This window comes from Convolutriloba macropyga, chromosome 11 (assembly GCF_964194025.1).
Source record: "Convolutriloba macropyga chromosome 11, txConMacr16.3, whole genome shotgun sequence".
NCBI classification, from domain to species: Eukaryota; Metazoa; Xenacoelomorpha; order Acoela; family Convolutidae; genus Convolutriloba; species Convolutriloba macropyga.
Genome location: NC_134478.1, coordinates 35,228,147 through 35,245,760, shown reverse-complemented (window position 1 = coordinate 35,245,760; position 17,614 = coordinate 35,228,147). Strand labels below are relative to the sequence as shown.

The window sequence follows — 17,614 nt, the reverse complement described above, 5'->3', positions numbered from 1 at the left end:
TTTCAACTAAAGAACTGTTATATTTTTTTGCTATAAACAGCATAAAAGTCACCAAAAGCATTAGCTACAAAGTGAAAGAATTTCTCAATTATATATATATATATATATATATATATATATATATATATATATATATATATATATTCATCATCGAATTTTGATAACTGTCATTATTGAGAATAAATGATAAAACACTAATTAGCGCAACAAATACACGCAAAACGCAAAAAATCATAAATATTTTATTTAAATCAAACATTTGACCGCACCAGGATTAGAACCATTGACCTCCCGTTTCATAAACAAATGCCTTGCCGACTGGCTATTTGCCCACCTTATTTTTGCTATGCTGCAACCGGCTTCATATTAGGGAAAAGCTTTACTTCGGAGTGAGAGCACTAGAGATCACTAAAAATGAAGAACGAAAGCGTGAAAAAGTCACTTGAGAAGTCAGGGTGTTCTAGATGAAAAGCGCAAACTGGTCAAGCAAAAAAAATTGCATTAAAAAAGACCAACACGTTTACAATAATTGCTATGAACTTCCTTCAAGAGCAATTAAAAACGCTGATTTAATTCATCATTATCAACAGAGGAGACCTACCATAAGATATTAAGCGAATGAAGATCAAATTGAACAATTAAAATCGCGCAAAACTTTTGGAAAGAATTAGTGTCGGAGTCCTAGAAACAATTAGCTTCGTTGAACTGAGAACATGAAATTGAAAAAAAATAAATATTTATAGTAGCCTAATGGACTGTCCCTAATTAGATTAATATGATACGCATTAATGATAATAATTTCACTCTATGGAAATATTGACCCTACACATCCGTATAAAAAGTACACAATACAACAATATAGCGGGGAACACCGCCAGACGAAGCGAAAAACCGGCAAAAACTATTGAAATTGAAAGAAATCAGAAAAACACTAAATATCAATGGAGTAAAAGTACAACAAGCACGCAACTACATTCCAGAATCCTTAAACGCCATAAAACTTGAAACAGTAAAAGTCGTAAAATACTCTTCGGTAGTTCTAATGGCTGGAAAAGGAAAATTGAAACAAAAAGGAAGGCAAGAAACACAAATTCATTTTAAGAATTCAAAACAGATGGCATCTCAGTCAAAAATAGTTAGCTAGAATTTTATTCAAACATGATCACACCGCGCCACAAAACAAATGAGAATTGTATTTTTTGAAATTGAAAGACAAGGCCACGAGAAAAACGACAAAATGCAAGACTAAAAAATACAAATCATTTTTTGAAAAGAAAGCTAAAATAAAAAAAACGTCTGTTCTGAACTCAGGGGACCCATCCAATTCAGTTTTTCTAACTAATAACCAAAGAAATCTGTCATAAATGGGATTAAATAAAGAAAATGCAAAATAAATCAATATTTTCAACTAAAGAACTGTTATATTTTTTTGCTATAAACAGCATAAAAGTCACCAAAAGCATTAGCTACAAAGTGAAAGAATTTCTCAATTATATATATATATATATATATATATATATATATTCATCATCGAATTTTGATAACTGTCATTATTGAGAATAAATGATAAAACACTAATTAGCGCAACAAATACACGCAAAACGCAAAAAATCATAAATATTTTATTTAAATCAAACATTTGACCGCACCAGGATTAGAACCATTGACCTCCCGTTTCATAAACAAATGCCTTGCCGACTGGCTATTTGCCCACCTTATTTTTGCTATGCTGCAACCGGCTTCATATTAGGGAAAAGCTTTACTTCGGAGTGAGAGCACTAGAGATCACTAAAAATGAAGAACGAAAGCGTGAAAAAGTCACTTGAGAAGTCAGGGTGTTCTAGATGAAAAGCGCAAACTGGTCAAGCAAAAAAAATTGCATTAAAAAAGACCAACACGTTTACAATAATTGCTATGAACTTCCTTCAAGAGCAATTAAAAACGCTGATTTAATTCATCATTATCAACAGAGGAGACCTACCATAAGATATTAAGCGAATGAAGATCAAATTGAACAATTAAAATCGCGCAAAACTTTTGGAAAGAATTAGTGTCGGAGTCCTAGAAACAATTAGCTTCGTTGAACTGAGAACATGAAATTGAAAAAAAATAAATATTTATAGTAGCCTAATGGACTGTCCCTAATTAGATTAATATGATACGCATTAATGATAATAATTTCACTCTATGGAAATATTGACCCTACACATCCGTATAAAAAGTACACAATACAACAATATAGCGGGGAACACCGCCAGACGAAGCGAAAAACCGGCAAAAACTATTGAAATTGAAAGAAATCAGAAAAACACTAAATATCAATGGAGTAAAAGTACAACAAGCACGCAACTACATTCCAGAATCCTTAAACGCCATAAAACTTGAAACAGTAAAAGTCGTAAAATACTCTTCGGTAGTTCTAATGGCTGGAAAAGGAAAATTGAAACAAAAAGGAAGGCAAGAAACACAAATTCATTTTAAGAATTCAAAACAGATGGCATCTCAGTCAAAAATAGTTAGCTAGAATTTTATTCAAACATGATCACACCGCGCCACAAAACAAATGAGAATTGTATTTTTTGAAATTGAAAGACAAGGCCACGAGAAAAACGACAAAATGCAAGACTAAAAAATACAAATCATTTTTTGAAAAGAAAGCTAAAATAAAAAAAACGTCTGTTCTGAACTCAGGGGACCCATCCAATTCAGTTTTTCTAACTAATAACCAAAGAAATCTGTCATAAATGGGATTAAATAAAGAAAATGCAAAATAAATCAATATTTTCAACTAAAGAACTGTTATATTTTTTTGCTATAAACAGCATAAAAGTCACCAAAAGCATTAGCTACAAAGTGAAAGAATTTCTCAATTATATATATATATATATATATATATATATATATATTCATCATCGAATTTTGATAACTGTCATTATTGAGAATAAATGATAAAACACTAATTAGCGCAACAAATACACGCAAAACGCAAAAAATCATAAATATTTTATTTAAATCAAACATTTGACCGCACCAGGATTAGAACCATTGACCTCCCGTTTCATAAACAAATGCCTTGCCGACTGGCTATTTGCCCACCTTATTTTTGCTATGCTGCAACCGGCTTCATATTAGGGAAAAGCTTTACTTCGGAGTGAGAGCACTAGAGATCACTAAAAATGAAGAACGAAAGCGTGAAAAAGTCACTTGAGAAGTCAGGGTGTTCTAGATGAAAAGCGCAAACTGGTCAAGAAAAAAAAATTGCATCAAAAAAGACCAACACGTTTACAATAATTGCTATGAACTTCCTTCAAGAGCAATTAAAAACGCTGATTTAATTCATCATTATCAACAGAGGAGACCTACCATAAGATATTAAGCAATCGAAGATCAAATTGAACAATTAAAATCGCGCAAAACTTTTTGAAATAATTAGTGTCGGAGTTTGATAAGTGTCGGAGTTTCATTATCGAACTTTGATAACTGTCATTATTGAGAATAAGTGATAAAACACTAATTAGTGCAACAAATACACGCAAAACGCAAAAAATCACAAACATTTTATTTTAAAACGAACGTTCTGCTTGAAATTCTGAATGAGAATCCAGATGACAGGGTTGGAAAAACATTTGACCGCACCAGGATTAGAATCATTGACCTCCCGTTTCAACCATATGCCTTGCCGACTGTGCTATTTGCCCACCTTATTTTTGCTATGCTGCAACCGGCTTTATATTAAAAAAGCTTTACTTCGGAGTGAGAGCACTAGAGATCACTAAAAATGAAGAACGAAAGCGTGAAAAAGTCACTCGAGAAGTCAGGGTGTTCTAGATCAAAAGCGCAAAATGGTCAAGCAAAAAATTTGCATTAAAAAAGACCAACACGTTTACAAGAATTGCTATGAACTTCCTTCAAGAGCAATTAAAAACGCTAAATTTAGTCATCGTTATCAACAGAGGTGACCTACCATAAGATATTAAGCGATCGAAGATCAAATTGAACAATTAAAATCGCGCAAAACTTTTTGAAAGAATTAGTGTCGGAGTTTGATAAGTGTCGGAGTTTCATTATCGAACTTTGATAACTGTCATTATTGAGAATAGGTGATAAAACACTAATTAGTGCAACAAATACACGCAAAAGGCAAAAAATCACAAATATTTTATTTAAAACGAACGTTCTGCCTGTAATTCTGAATTAGAGAATCTAGATGACAGGGGGTGGAAAAACATTTGACCGCACCAGGATTAGAACCATTGACCTCCCGTTTCATAACCAAATGCCTTGCCGACTGTCTATTTCCCCACCTTATTTTTGCTATGCTGCAACCGGCTTTATATTAGGAAAAAGCTTTACTTCGGAGTGAGGGCACTAGAGATCACTAAAAATGAAGAACGAAAGCGTGAAAAAGTCACTTGAGAAGTCAGGGTGTTCTAGATGAAAAGCGCAAAATGGTCAAGCAAAAAATTTGCATTAAAAGAGACCAACACGTTTATAATAATTGCTATGAACTTATTTCAAGAGCAATTAAAAACGCTAAATTAATTCATCATTATCAACAGAGGAGACCTACCATAAGATATTAAGCGATCGAAGATCAAATTGAACAATTAAAATCGCGCAAGACTTTTTGAAAGACTTAGTGTCGGAGTTTGATAAGTGTCGGAGTTTCATTATCGAACTTTGATAACTGTCATTATTGAGAATAGGTGATAAAACACTAATTAGTGCAACAAATACACGCAAAACGCAAAAAATCACAAATATTTTATTTAAAACGAACGTTCTGCCTGTAATTCTGAATTAGAGAATCTAGATGACAGGGGGTGGAAAAACATTTGACCGCACCAGGATTAGAACCATTGACCTCCCGTTTCATAACCAAATGCCTTGCCGACTGTCTATTTCCCCACCTTATTTTTGCTATGCTGCAACCGGCTTTATATTAGGAAAAAGCTTTACTTCGGAGTGAGGGCACAAGAGATCGCTAAAAATGAAGAACGAAAGCGTGAAAAAGTCACTTGAGAAGTCAGGGTGTTCTAGATGAAAAGCGCAAAATGGTCAAAAAAAAAATTGCATTAAAAGAGACCAACACGTTTATAATAATTGCTATGAACTTATTTCAAGAGCAATTAAAAACGCTAAATTAATTCATCATTATCAACAGAGGAGACCTACCATAAGATATTAAGCGATCGAAGATCAAATTGAACAATTAAAATCGCGCAAGACTTTTTGAAAGACTTAGTGTCGGAGTTTGATAAGTGTCGGAGTATCAATATCAAACTTTGATAACTGTCATTATTGAGAATAAGTGATAAAACAATAATTAGTGTAACAAATACACGCAAAACGCAAAAAATCACAAATATTTTATTTAAAACGAACGTTGTGCTTGAAATTCTGAATGAGAGAATCTAGATGACAGGGGTTGGAAAAACATTTGACAGCACGAGGATTAGAACCATTGACCTCCCATTTCATAACCAAATGCCTTGCCGACTGGCTATTTGCCCACCTTAATTTTGCTATGCTGCAACCGGCTTTATATTAGAAAAAAGCTTTACTTCGGAGTGAGAGCACTAGAGATCACTAAAAACGAAGAACGAAAGCGTGAAAAAGTCACTTGAGAAGTCAGGGTGTTCTAGATGAAAAGCGCAAAATGGTCAAGCAAAAAATTTGCATTAAAAAAGACCAACACGTTTATAATAATTGCTATGAACTTATTTCAAGAGCAATTAAAAACGCTAAATTAATTCATCATTATCAACAGAGGAGACCTACCATAAGATATTAAGCGATCGAAGATCAAATTGAACAATTAAAATCGCGCAAGACTTTTTGAAAGACTTAGTGTCGGAGTTTGATAAGTGTCGGAGTATCAATATCAAACTTTGATAACTGTCATTATTGAGAATAAGTGATAAAACAATAATTAGTGCAACAAATACACGCAAAACGCAAAAAAATCACAAATATTTTATTTAAAACGAACGTTGTGCTTGAAATTCTAAATGAGAGAATCTAGATGACAGGTGTTGGAAAAACATTTGACAGCATGAGGATTAGAACCATTGACCTCCCGTTTCATAACCAAATGCCTTGCCGACTGGCTATTTGCCCACATTATTTTTGCTATGCTTCAACCGGCTTTATAATAGGAAAAAGCTATACGTCGGAGTGAGAGCACTAGAGATCACTAAAAATGAAGAACGAAAGCGCGAAAAAGTCACTTGAGAAGTCAGGCTGTTCTAGATGAAAAGCGCAAAATGGTCAAGCAAAAAATTTGCATTAAAAACGACCAACACGTTTATAATAATTGCTATGAACTTATGTCAAGAGCAATTAAAAACGCTAAAATAATTCATCATTATCAACAGAGGAGACCTACCATAAGATATTAAGCGATCGAAGATCAAATTTAACAATTAAAATCGCGCAAAACTTTTTGAAAGAATTAGCGTCGGAGTTTGATAAGTGTCGGAGTTTTCTTATCGAACTTTGATAACTGTCTTTATTGAGAATAGGTGATAAAACACTAATTTGTGCAACAAATACACGCAAAACGCAAAAAATCACAAATATTTTATTTAAAACGAACGTTTGCCTGTAATTCTGAATTAGAGAATCTAGATGACAGGGGGTGGAAAAACATTTGACCGCACCAGGATTAGAACCATTGACCTCCCGTTTCATAACCAAATGCCTTGCCGACTGGCTATTTGCCCACCTTATTTTTGCTATGCTGCAACCGGCTTTATATTAGAAAACAGCTTTACTTCGGAGTGAGAGCACTAGAGATCACTAAAAATGAAGAACGAAAGCGCGAAAAAGTCACTTGAGAAGTCAGGGTGTTCTAGATGAAAAGCGCAAAATGGTCGAGCAAAAAATTTGCATTAAAAACGACCAACACGTTTATAATAATTGCTATGAACTTATTTCAAGAGCAATTAAAAACGCTAAATTAATTCATCATTATCAACAGAGGAGACCTACCATAAGATATTAAGCGATCGAAGATCAAATTTAACAATTAAAATCGCGCAAAACTTTTTGAAAGAATTAGTGTCGGAGTTTGATAAGTGTCGGAGTTTTATTATTGAACTTTGATAACTGTCATTATTGAGAATAGGTGATAAAACACTAATTTGTGCAACAAATACACGCAAAACGCAAAAAATCACAAATATTTTATTTAAAACGAACGTTTGCCTGTAATTCTGAATTAGAGAATCTAGATGACAGGGGGTGGAAAAACATTTGACCGCACCAGGATTAGAACCATTGACCTCCCGTTTCATAACCAAATGCCTTGCCGACTGGCTATTTGCCCACCTTATTTTTGCTATGCTGCAACCGGCTTTATATTAGAAAACAGCTTTACTTCGGAGTGAGAGCACTAGAGATCACTAAAAATGAAGAACGAAAGCGCGAAAAAGTCACTTGAGAAGTCAGGGTGTTCTAGATGAAAAGCGCAAAATGGTCGAGCAAAAAATTTGCATTAAAAAAGACCAACACGTTTATAATAATTGCTATGAACTTATTTCAAGAGCAATTAAAAACGCTAAATTAATTCATCATTATCAACAGAGGAGACCTACCATAAGATATTAAGCGATCGAAGATCAAATTTAACAATTAAAATCGCGCAAAACTTTTTGAAAGAATTAGTGTCGGAGTTTGATAAGTGTCGGAGTTTTCTTATCGAACTTTGATAACTGTCTTTATTGAGAATAGGTGATAAAACACTAATTTGTGCAACAAATACACGCAAAACGCAAAAAATCACAAATATTTTATTTAAAACGAACGTTTGCCTGTAATTCTGAATTAGAGAATCTAGATGACAGGGGGTGGAAAAACATTTGACCGCACCAGGATTAGAACCATTGACCTCCCGTTTCATAACCAAATGCCTTGCCGACTGGCTATTTGCCCACCTTATTTTTGCTATGCTGCAACCGGCTTTATATTAGAAAACAGCTTTACTTCGGAGTGAGAGCACTAGAGATCACTAAAAATGAAGAACGAAAGCGCGAAAAAGTCACTTGAGAAGTCAGGGTGTTCTAGATGAAAAGCGCAAAATGGTCGAGCAAAAAATTTGCATTAAAAACGACCAACACGTTTATAATAATTGCTATGAACTTATTTCAAGAGCAATTAAAAACGCTAAATTAATTCATCATTATCAACAGAGGAGACCTACCATAAGATATTAAGCGATCGAAGATCAAATTTAACAATTAAAATCGCGCAAAACTTTTTGAAAGAATTAGTGTCGGAGTTTGATAAGTGTCGGAGTTTTATTATTGAACTTTGATAACTGTCATTATTGAGAATAGGTGATAAAACACTAATTTGTGCAACAAATACACGCAAAACGCAAAAAATCACAAATATTTTATTTAAAATGAACGTTTGCCTGTAATTCTGAATTAGAGAATCTAGATGACAGGGGGTGGAAAAACATTTGACCGCACCAGGATTAGAACCATTGACCTCCCGTTCCATAACCAAATGCCTTGCCGACTGGCTATTTGCCCACCTTATTTTTGCTATGCTGCAACCGGCTTTATATTAGAAAACAGCTTTACTTCGGAGTGAGAGCACTAGAGATCACTAAAAATGAAGAACGAAAGCGTGAAAAAGTCACTCGAGAAGTCAGGGTGTTCTAGATCAAAAGCGCAAAATGGTCAAGCAAAAAATTTGCATTAAAAAAGACCAACACGTTTACAATAATTGTTATGAACTTCCTTCAAGAGCAATTAAAAACGCTAAAGAAAGTCATCATTATCAACAGAGGAGACCTACCATAAGATATTAAGCGATCGAAGATCAAATTGAACAATTAAAATCGCGCAAAACTTTTTGAAAGAATTAGTGTGGGAGTCCTGGAAACCATTATCTTCGTTGAACTGAGAACATGAAATTGAAAAAAAATAAATATTTATAGTAGCCTAATGGACTGTCCCTAATTAGATTAATATGATACGCATTAATGATAATAATTTCACTCTATGGAAATATTGACCCTACGCATCCGTAGAATGAGTACACAATAAAACAAAATAGCGGGGAACAACGCCAGACGAAGCGAAAAACCCGCAAAAACTATTGAAATTGAAAGAAATCAGAAAAATTTTGAAAATCAATGGACTAAAAGAACAACAAGCACACAACTACATTCCAGAATCCCTAAACGCCATAAAACTTGAAACAGTAAAAGTCGTAAAATACTCAAAATTTTCTAATGGGCAGTTCTAATGGCTGAAAGAGGAAAATTGAAACAAAAAGGAAGGCAAGAAACACAAATTCACTTTAACCATTCAAAACAAATGTCATCTCAGTCAAAAATAGTTAGCTAGAAATTTAATCAAACAGGATCACACCGCGCTACAAAACAAATGAGAATTGTAGTTTTTGAGAATGAAAGACAAGGCCACGAGAAAAACGACAAAACGCAAGACTAAAAAATTCAAATCATTTTTGAAAAGAAAGCTAAATTAAAAAACGTCTGCTCTGAAATCAGGGGACACATCCGATTCAGTTTTTTCTAACTAATAACCAATGAACGCTGTCAAAAATGAGATTAAATATTAAATAAAGACAATGCAAAATAAATCAATATTTTTAACTAAAGAACTTATATTTTTTGCTATAAACAGAACAAAAGTCTCCAAAAGCATTAGCTACGAAGTGAAAGAATTTCTCAATTAAATATATATTCATTATAGAACTTTGATACTTGTCATTATTGAGAATAAGTGATAAAACACTAATTAGTGCAACAAATACACGCAAAACGCAAAAAATCATAAATATTATTTTTAAAACGAACAGCGTATAGTTCATAGAAAGCAATAGCTATGAACTGAGTCAAATGATGCAAGCAATAATTGGTTTAGCATTCTTGGGAGCTGCCGAGACCTCTCAGAAAATTAAGACATAAGAAAACAAAGTAACAAAATCGAACACCAATTTCTCACTCCACTTTGAAGGTATTTTGAGAAAAATCACGCCTCAGAACTTATTGTTTTTTCGCTCTCTTTACTACTTCAGCGTGATTAAAATCGCAACTCTGATAGGACTTCTCATTGACTCTAAAAATGAACAAATCCTTAAAAAAGACAGCACAACAAAACAATCCAAATCCTTTGGAGTATGAAAAACGTAGCAGAACAAGTCCCGAATTTTTATTGACATAACTTAAATGTAGACCCTGAATGTACTTGGAAACAACTTTGAAAACTATTTGCTCAACCATTAACGCATGTGAACAAAATTAGCTACCAGAAACCGAAAACTTAATCAAATACTCTTTAGGCACTCCACTTTAGAATTGGAGTGAAAAAAAGCTCAACCAGCAAAATCCCTCACTTTCCTGTTTTGGCGTTAACATCCCCACTCCAGTTGCAAACATTTGTGAACACATCTTAGAAAAACTTATAAAATGATGAATCCTGAATTACAATCCAAATCATTGAAAAAATTCGTAACTCGAAAAAAAAATTTACGAAACCCATATGCTCTATATAAACAGACCCTATATGCAGAAAAATTAAACATAACTTGCTCCCGAACGACTAGTGGGGGCGAATATATTGCAGCTTACTTCAGTCGGGGGGGGGGGTAACTGAGTCTTCAAATGACGTCATTAGAGCTTTATATATCACAAAAGCAATAAAAAAATTTTAAGTGAAAAAATGACGCCAATTTTCTCGCACTTTTCCTTTAAGTTTCAGTAGTGAAATGCCGCCACTTGAGTTGAGCTGCTTGAAATTCTGAATGAGAGAATTTAGAAAAGGGGGTGAGAAAATATTGGACCGCACCAGGATTAGAACCATTGACCTCCCGTTTCATAAACAAATGCCTTGCCGACTGTGCTATTTGCCCACCTTATTTTTGCTATGCTGCAACCGGCTTTATATTAAAAAAGCTTTACTTCGGAGAGAGAGCACTAGAGATCACTAAAAATAAAGAACGAAAGCGTGAAAAAGTCACTCGAGAAGTCAGGGTGTTCTAGATCAAAAGCGCAAAATGGTCAAGCAAAAAATTTGCATTAAAAAAGACCAACACGTTTACAATAATTGCTATGAACTTGCTTCAAGAGCAATTAAAAACGCTAAATTAAGTCATCATCATGAACAGAGGTGACCTACCATTAAATATATTAAGCGATCGAAGATCAAACTGGACAATTAAAATCGCGCAAAACTTTTTGAAAGAATTACTGTCGGAGTCATAGAAACCATTAGCTTCGTTGAACTGAGAACATGAAATTGAAAAAAATAAATATTTATAGTAGCCTAATGGACTGGTCCCTAATTAGACTTAATGATAGGACAACAAACAGTTCAACATATTACTAGCAAAACTCAAAATTTCTGAGAAAAATTGTCAGTGACGAACACAATTGGCTATGACCTGAACTATTAATTAGATTAATTTATGCATTATAGGCAACCAGTTTGACCAGTCGTTAACGATACTAAATGATAAGACAGCAGAAAAAGGGGAAAATCAGGCATTCAATAAAAATTGATTACGAAAAGAGTAAATTAGAACACATGTATCATATTAATAGCACGCAAGAAAAGAAACTACGCTGAAGACGAAGTAAAATTGCTGCAAGTGAAAAAAAGAAAATCAAAAATATATTGAACCGCAACCAATTTCTCGTTCAACTTTAAAGGTACTTTGAAAAAAAGCTCGCTTGAAATCTACTCGCTCATTCATTCCCTTTAGTACTCCAGCGTGCTTAAAATCATCACTGTAATTTGACTTCTAACGGACGTGGAAAAAGCGGAAAATGGGTGAAAAAAAAGCGCAGCAATATAATCCGAATACTTGCATTGTAAAAAAAGACAGCAATTCAATACAAGACAAATTCTTTGAAATGTTAAAAAACAAAATTGGGTTGCTATAATAACCGGCTGAGAAGATAATAGCGTCTATTAATAATGGTCTTACAATAAAGAAATCCGAAATAGTTGTCTATTATATTGACATACTGAAATACTAATAATTTTCTAGAGTGAAATTTCATTCCTCGACGAGTCAAGAAGCCTGTTTCAAAGTTTTTATTCATCTCATAGTGTATGCATACTTTAAGATCACATTGCTCATCCGATGCACTGCTGATCTTATCCGCTTATTCCGCGGTGTAACTACCACCAAGTTGTCACGTTACAAACGCAGTCTTACAAAAAGAACCCACTCCAATCTCTATCAATATACGCATCTATGATTCGACACTTGACTCGAAACGCAGCAGGATAAGTTAAATGATAGTAAAGTGTGGTTAATGAAAAGAACAACATCGAAGGTGTGGTTTGTAATTGACGGCACAGAGAGACAGTACATTACCAATTTGGACTGATCAATTCACTTACTCCAGAAATCTTAAATAGAAAAACCAATTTTGAGAGATAGCTGGGCTAACGTTACGTTTTCAAATCTATTATTTTCAAAGCTCTTAATTTTGAGCCAAGCAGACTGCATGAAAAGCCACTGAGACCTCAATTGGGATCAAATCAGGCAGAAGAGGAAAAAGATTAAAACCGAGATTGGACCCAAATAAGTGCACTTGAACTCTAAAATTTTGGAAATGGGCCAGATTGGCATCCCATGCATGCCTCCGACTTTTGGCACTATTTTCCCCCAAATTAGAACTCATTCACAACTACGGAACATTTTTGATTAATTAAATACTTGCAGAGCAGTTTCGAGTACATAACGCGAATATACAAAATAGCAACTTGCAGACCTTTTCAGATGACACTCTTCTACTGCTGTACTTAGACATGGTGTCATTCTTAGTCATAGTTCTGCCCCCTCCTCCATAAGGAGCCACAGGACTATCGTGCGTACTAGGGGTGTTGGTATTGTTGTTAGTGTTCACTAGGGTGGTGGAGTGGGACTGAGTAGCCACTAGTGTCCCCGTAGTATTCCGTCTCGACTGATCCGAGTCACTTCCAGCTGTTGATCCGCTGTGCGATTTGGAGATCGAGATATCAACTCCACTATCACCTCCTGGTTTGTACCTACATGCATGAAAATAGAAATTACTAACTCACCAGTTCTCAATTGTTCTCGATTCAGTTGCAAATTTCAAAGCCGGGGTTAAGCATGAAATTCTAATATTCGAAGCAACAATTTCACGAACTTCTTGCCAGAGAAGTCTGTTTGTCCCGAAAACTATTACTCTCCCTCTACTCACAAATTACTCCTCTTCACCTCACGGTGCCGCACGTCTAGGTCCCAACGGATAAAATCCTGTTCTTTTTACTTTAAAATATCCTGTTTCAATCAAAATGTGTATGAAAGGGGGGGCTAAAACCTCATAATTTCACCAATCAAATTTTATAACCAACTTCATTTAGTTGCACTTCGTTACATGCATCTAAAATTTGTTCACATTTTCTAAATATGCGTGCGAAAGAACCAAGATAAGAGCCAAGTTGTCCAGAGATTAGGAGTTAGTTGAAGAGAACTTACGTGAAGGAGGGTGACTTGACCATGGCCACTCCTGCAAGAGGGTTGGCCACACTGTCTTTCTTTCGAGTCTTGCAGGGTCTGGACCACTGAGGCTGACAACTCTTGTGTAGCATCACGTCACAAATACCACAGGTCATGCCTTAAAAAAGCACAACAGAATTGCATCAAAGTATCGAATAAACACCAAGTAGAACTCAAAAAATTTCATCACTACAAACAAAAATATACCCAAAAATACTATTATCTCCCCTTAAAATAGAATTGCAAAGAAAATATTGGCCAAAAAATTTGATATGTATATCGAATAACTGCTCTATTCAGTAGCACCCCGTGAAATCGGATCTGAATAAAATTATCTAGTTTCAGTATCAGGTGGGGCGCGAGGCAACACGAAATCATTTTTTCAACTAGCCGTTTCCGAAGCTATAAAAGATTTTTAAGTGAATAGACCTTTTTTCCAGTATTATGGGAAACAATGAGCACTACCAATTGACTAACCAGGGACTGCTATCGATATCCTCTGTTTACAAATCGCACAATGCTCTAAATTAGACTCCAAAATTGCAAACTGATGAGCTATATTGGAAGAGGAAGTGCCGCTCTCTGCAGCCGCATTTTGATTTGACGGTGCCAGGAGACTACTGCCTCTCTGATTGGCCATTATGGACAGACTCTTGTATGCTAGGTCTTTCAGCATGTTGTCCACGTGAATAGGGATGAATGATCTGAATCCGCTCTAAACAGCACATATATTGTGGTATATTTACGACAAAGCAGCTATCGGAAAACTTAGAGACCCGAATTTTCTCAACGACACTTGAAGCAGTTTGTTAATTAGAAGTCCTATCAAAGATAATTTACCGGCATTTGTTAATTTCGTTCAAACCCTCCATGAAATGGAGGCCAGGAAATTTATAGCAGCCAAATTCTTTTCTGTTGAGCCAGTTTTGTCGGATCGATATGCTTGCGGAAAGATTAAAACTATTCAAAAGCCCTTGAAAAATGGAACCGCTTAAAGAGATATTTTCTATTTCTCGAAGAAATGATGTTTAAAGTCTTCAAACTTCGTCACGTTTCAAATACACTTAACTAATAATAGATATAAAAAAATAAACTGACTAAGGTCGGCCAAATTGCTCTCGAACGACCGGCGAGGCAAACAATTTAGAAAGGGGGCATAGGCTGAAGAAGCTTTTATGGTGCAAAACCTTCAGACAACGGAGGGGTTCGGATGAGTCCAGGCCATTAACTTAACCACAGTTCTACACGGGCTCTGTACGGTCATCACTCACAATAAGTTTTATTTTTGAGACAGATTTCAATTGTGAATGCGCGCAATTCAAATCACTAAAAAAATCAAAGAGTCGGCCGTGAAAAAGTCAATCGAGAGGTGAAATCGAAAGAATATTCTAGAAGAAAACGGTCAAGTGAAAATTTTGCATAAAAAGACACACGTTTACAATAGCTGCTCCAAACTTGGTTCGAGAGCAATTTAACAAGTTCATCAGTTATATACGATATCAATAATGCAAAATGGTTCAAGAAAAACCCCAACAGCATTGTATCCAAACATTTTAATGTTCTTCCCAAAAGTTCTGTTTTCCCACGCAAAGTCTTTTATTCTAAACAAAAGAGTTGTATGGAGTTGCAAATTCTTATGGTTATGTTCTGTCGACTATTAAACTAAAATAATTAGCATAGCTGCGAACCTGTTGCCAAGCGTAGAAATACTTCGAACGCTCGTTTTTATTTTTTCAAAGCCTGATGCTCAAATTCCATTTAAATATTATTACAGCGTAAATTTTAACACATCTATTGTTTTTATACATTTCTGCCAGCTTATAATAAGCCAATGAACGCATCCTAGCTAAGGACGGTTTTTAACGATCAAACATCGAGACCGAAATGTTATAAGTCATTTGAAGTTTTCAGAAATTTTTCTACAAAAATGTTCATTTTGTCAGCAACTCCGCCAGTGAAAAACTATTCTTGATATCATTTGTAATTAAAGTGCCATTTGTTTGCTCAGAATGAATATAAGCCAGTGGTCAGTAATAATTCACAAAGAACTCTGATTGTTAAAGTATTAAAAATTGAAAGGTTCAAGGTTTTTCCCTGTTTTTGTCAACACTGCACAAAAATTATCAAACTACCTCGAACACTACCTTCCTTTCAAATTGGAGAGATGAAACGCCATACTATTATTTCATTTTTAATTTTTGTAGCGCTTAATACTCTGTGTTTGCATAGAATATTTTAGCGAGCATTCTCGAGTTTTTTTTATCGAGCACTTTTTTATTTTTATTTTTATGTCATGAAAATTCTTGAAGAAAAAATCATTTATGCGGTGTTTTGATTATGAAAAACATATATGATATTTCCTGCTAATTCACAAAATTTTGAACAAGAGTGAGTTTACTCTATTAACCCTTTTCTTCAATCGACTTCTCTGTTTACATTAAATGATGAAATTGACGTTTCGTCAAAACATTTATTTTCAGTCACCCAGCAATCTGAGGACAGGGTTTATAAGCTGGAAATTAATAGAACCTAACAGAAGGAAACCAATCCTCTGGATTAACAGTCAATGCGCAATTTGACAGTCGATGACACTGACCCCTGCTGATAGTGCTGTTTTAATCTGATAAAAAAGACAAACTGTTTAAAATAACTGTGAAAGACCGCCAACACAACAGAACTAAAATCAGTTATGCAAGTTGGGGACCACATTTTCACCAGTGGGTGTGCTCAGAACCCATTTGAGCATACGCTCAATTTAGCTTGCTACTGTCAAATAGCTTCCCCCGTGACATAGCAGCCAGCATTGACCAGATAGTTTTGACTGGTGAAACAGAAACAAGTTCAAATAGCACAGAGGGGAGTCCTGGTGCATCAAACATGAATCCTATAGAACTGCCCGACCTGGAACCAATTTGCGAGAAGCAGATTCCAGCACTACGGTACATACCTGCCAAATGTCGAATAAGTTGGTCGGACGTTCTCACTAAATTTATCGAGGGTTGTGTCTCACAGCCAAACTGCACAGAAAACTGGAAGAAGCTATTTGCCATCAGTAAATGCATGTTACGAGCATCTAATAGGGGTTGAATAAAAAACACGAGAAATTATTAAAAAAGGTGTGAGCGCTGGAAAGCGGGGGACTACGCCTATCTTTGGTATGAAGCTGCATCGATGAAGCAATCCAGAAAACCGTTAAGGACGCCTCAGAAACACTGGCAGCTCGTGCCAAGGCGCTGTTCCCCAAGAAAAACCGATAAGAAAACCACAGAAGCACTTGCCCAATTCGGGATAGCAGCAAAAATTGTCTCATCCGATGGAGTAGCGCCAGATAAAATTCAAACATTTAGAGAGCTTAAAACTCAAGCGAATCAGTTTGATGAACCATCAGTATTTGCTTCGCTAATGGTCCATCTTAAAGGTATCCCGAACACCTTTTGCGCGCAGTTAATTGCGAAGCTCCTGATCAATATAAACAAGCTATTACACAAATAACAAAGCTAGTGAATTTGACTAGCAGAGGTAATCTCCCTGTTTCGGTGGCAACAGTTTTCTGCAGTGCTTCTTTAACTGCTTTAAAGAAATTAAAAGAAGGTGTGCTTCCTACAGCTGTGGGCGAGGTCTTGTGACGTTTGGTTGCAAAATGCATAGCCAAACAAACAAAATCGTAGTCGATACCTTAATGTCAAGTCTTGCATCGTTTGCCATATATTGCTACTCACAGCACATTCATCTTCATTACACCAACAAAACTGTAACTAGTCAATTCGGAGTGCAACAAGATCCCTTGGGCACACTTGTTTTCCCTGACCTTGTAGCTTATAGTAAAAGAGATTGAACCAAAAATAACCAATCGTAACCAGCACTGTTGTTACCTTGACTTGACGATGGTACTGTTGCTGGAACAGAAACCGAACTTAACGAGGCCTTAGATATTTTGAGTCTCGTGCAAAACTTGCGGCTCAGACAAATGGGAGGTCTCGTCAAAAGGAGCTCTGAATACGGTTGATAGAAATTAAAGAAATAGTAAAGAGCAATTTGAAGTACTGGGGTCGCTGTTGGATCCCCCGATTCTTTGACTCCTCGTTAAAGAACCGCGTTA

The 17,614-nt window shown here is 35.4% G+C and overlaps 1 protein-coding gene across 16 annotated transcripts in view; it reads right to left on the bottom strand.

Annotated features, from left to right (window-relative positions):
- The window catches only part of LOC142349375 (myotubularin-related protein 13-like), a 235,257-nt gene that overhangs the window by 13,578 nt on the left and 204,065 nt on the right, over positions 1 to 17,614 (bottom strand). For all 16 annotated transcript variants that reach the window (XM_075400867.1, XM_075400878.1, XM_075400874.1 and 13 more), the window contains 3 exons: positions 13,993 to 14,230; positions 13,495 to 13,633; positions 12,764 to 13,040 (listed from right to left, as the gene is read on the bottom strand). In XM_075400867.1, coding sequence (XP_075256982.1) covers positions 12,764 to 13,040; positions 13,495 to 13,633; positions 13,993 to 14,230 — 654 coding nt within the window. The remainder of the gene's footprint in view (positions 1 to 12,763; positions 13,041 to 13,494; positions 13,634 to 13,992; positions 14,231 to 17,614) is intronic.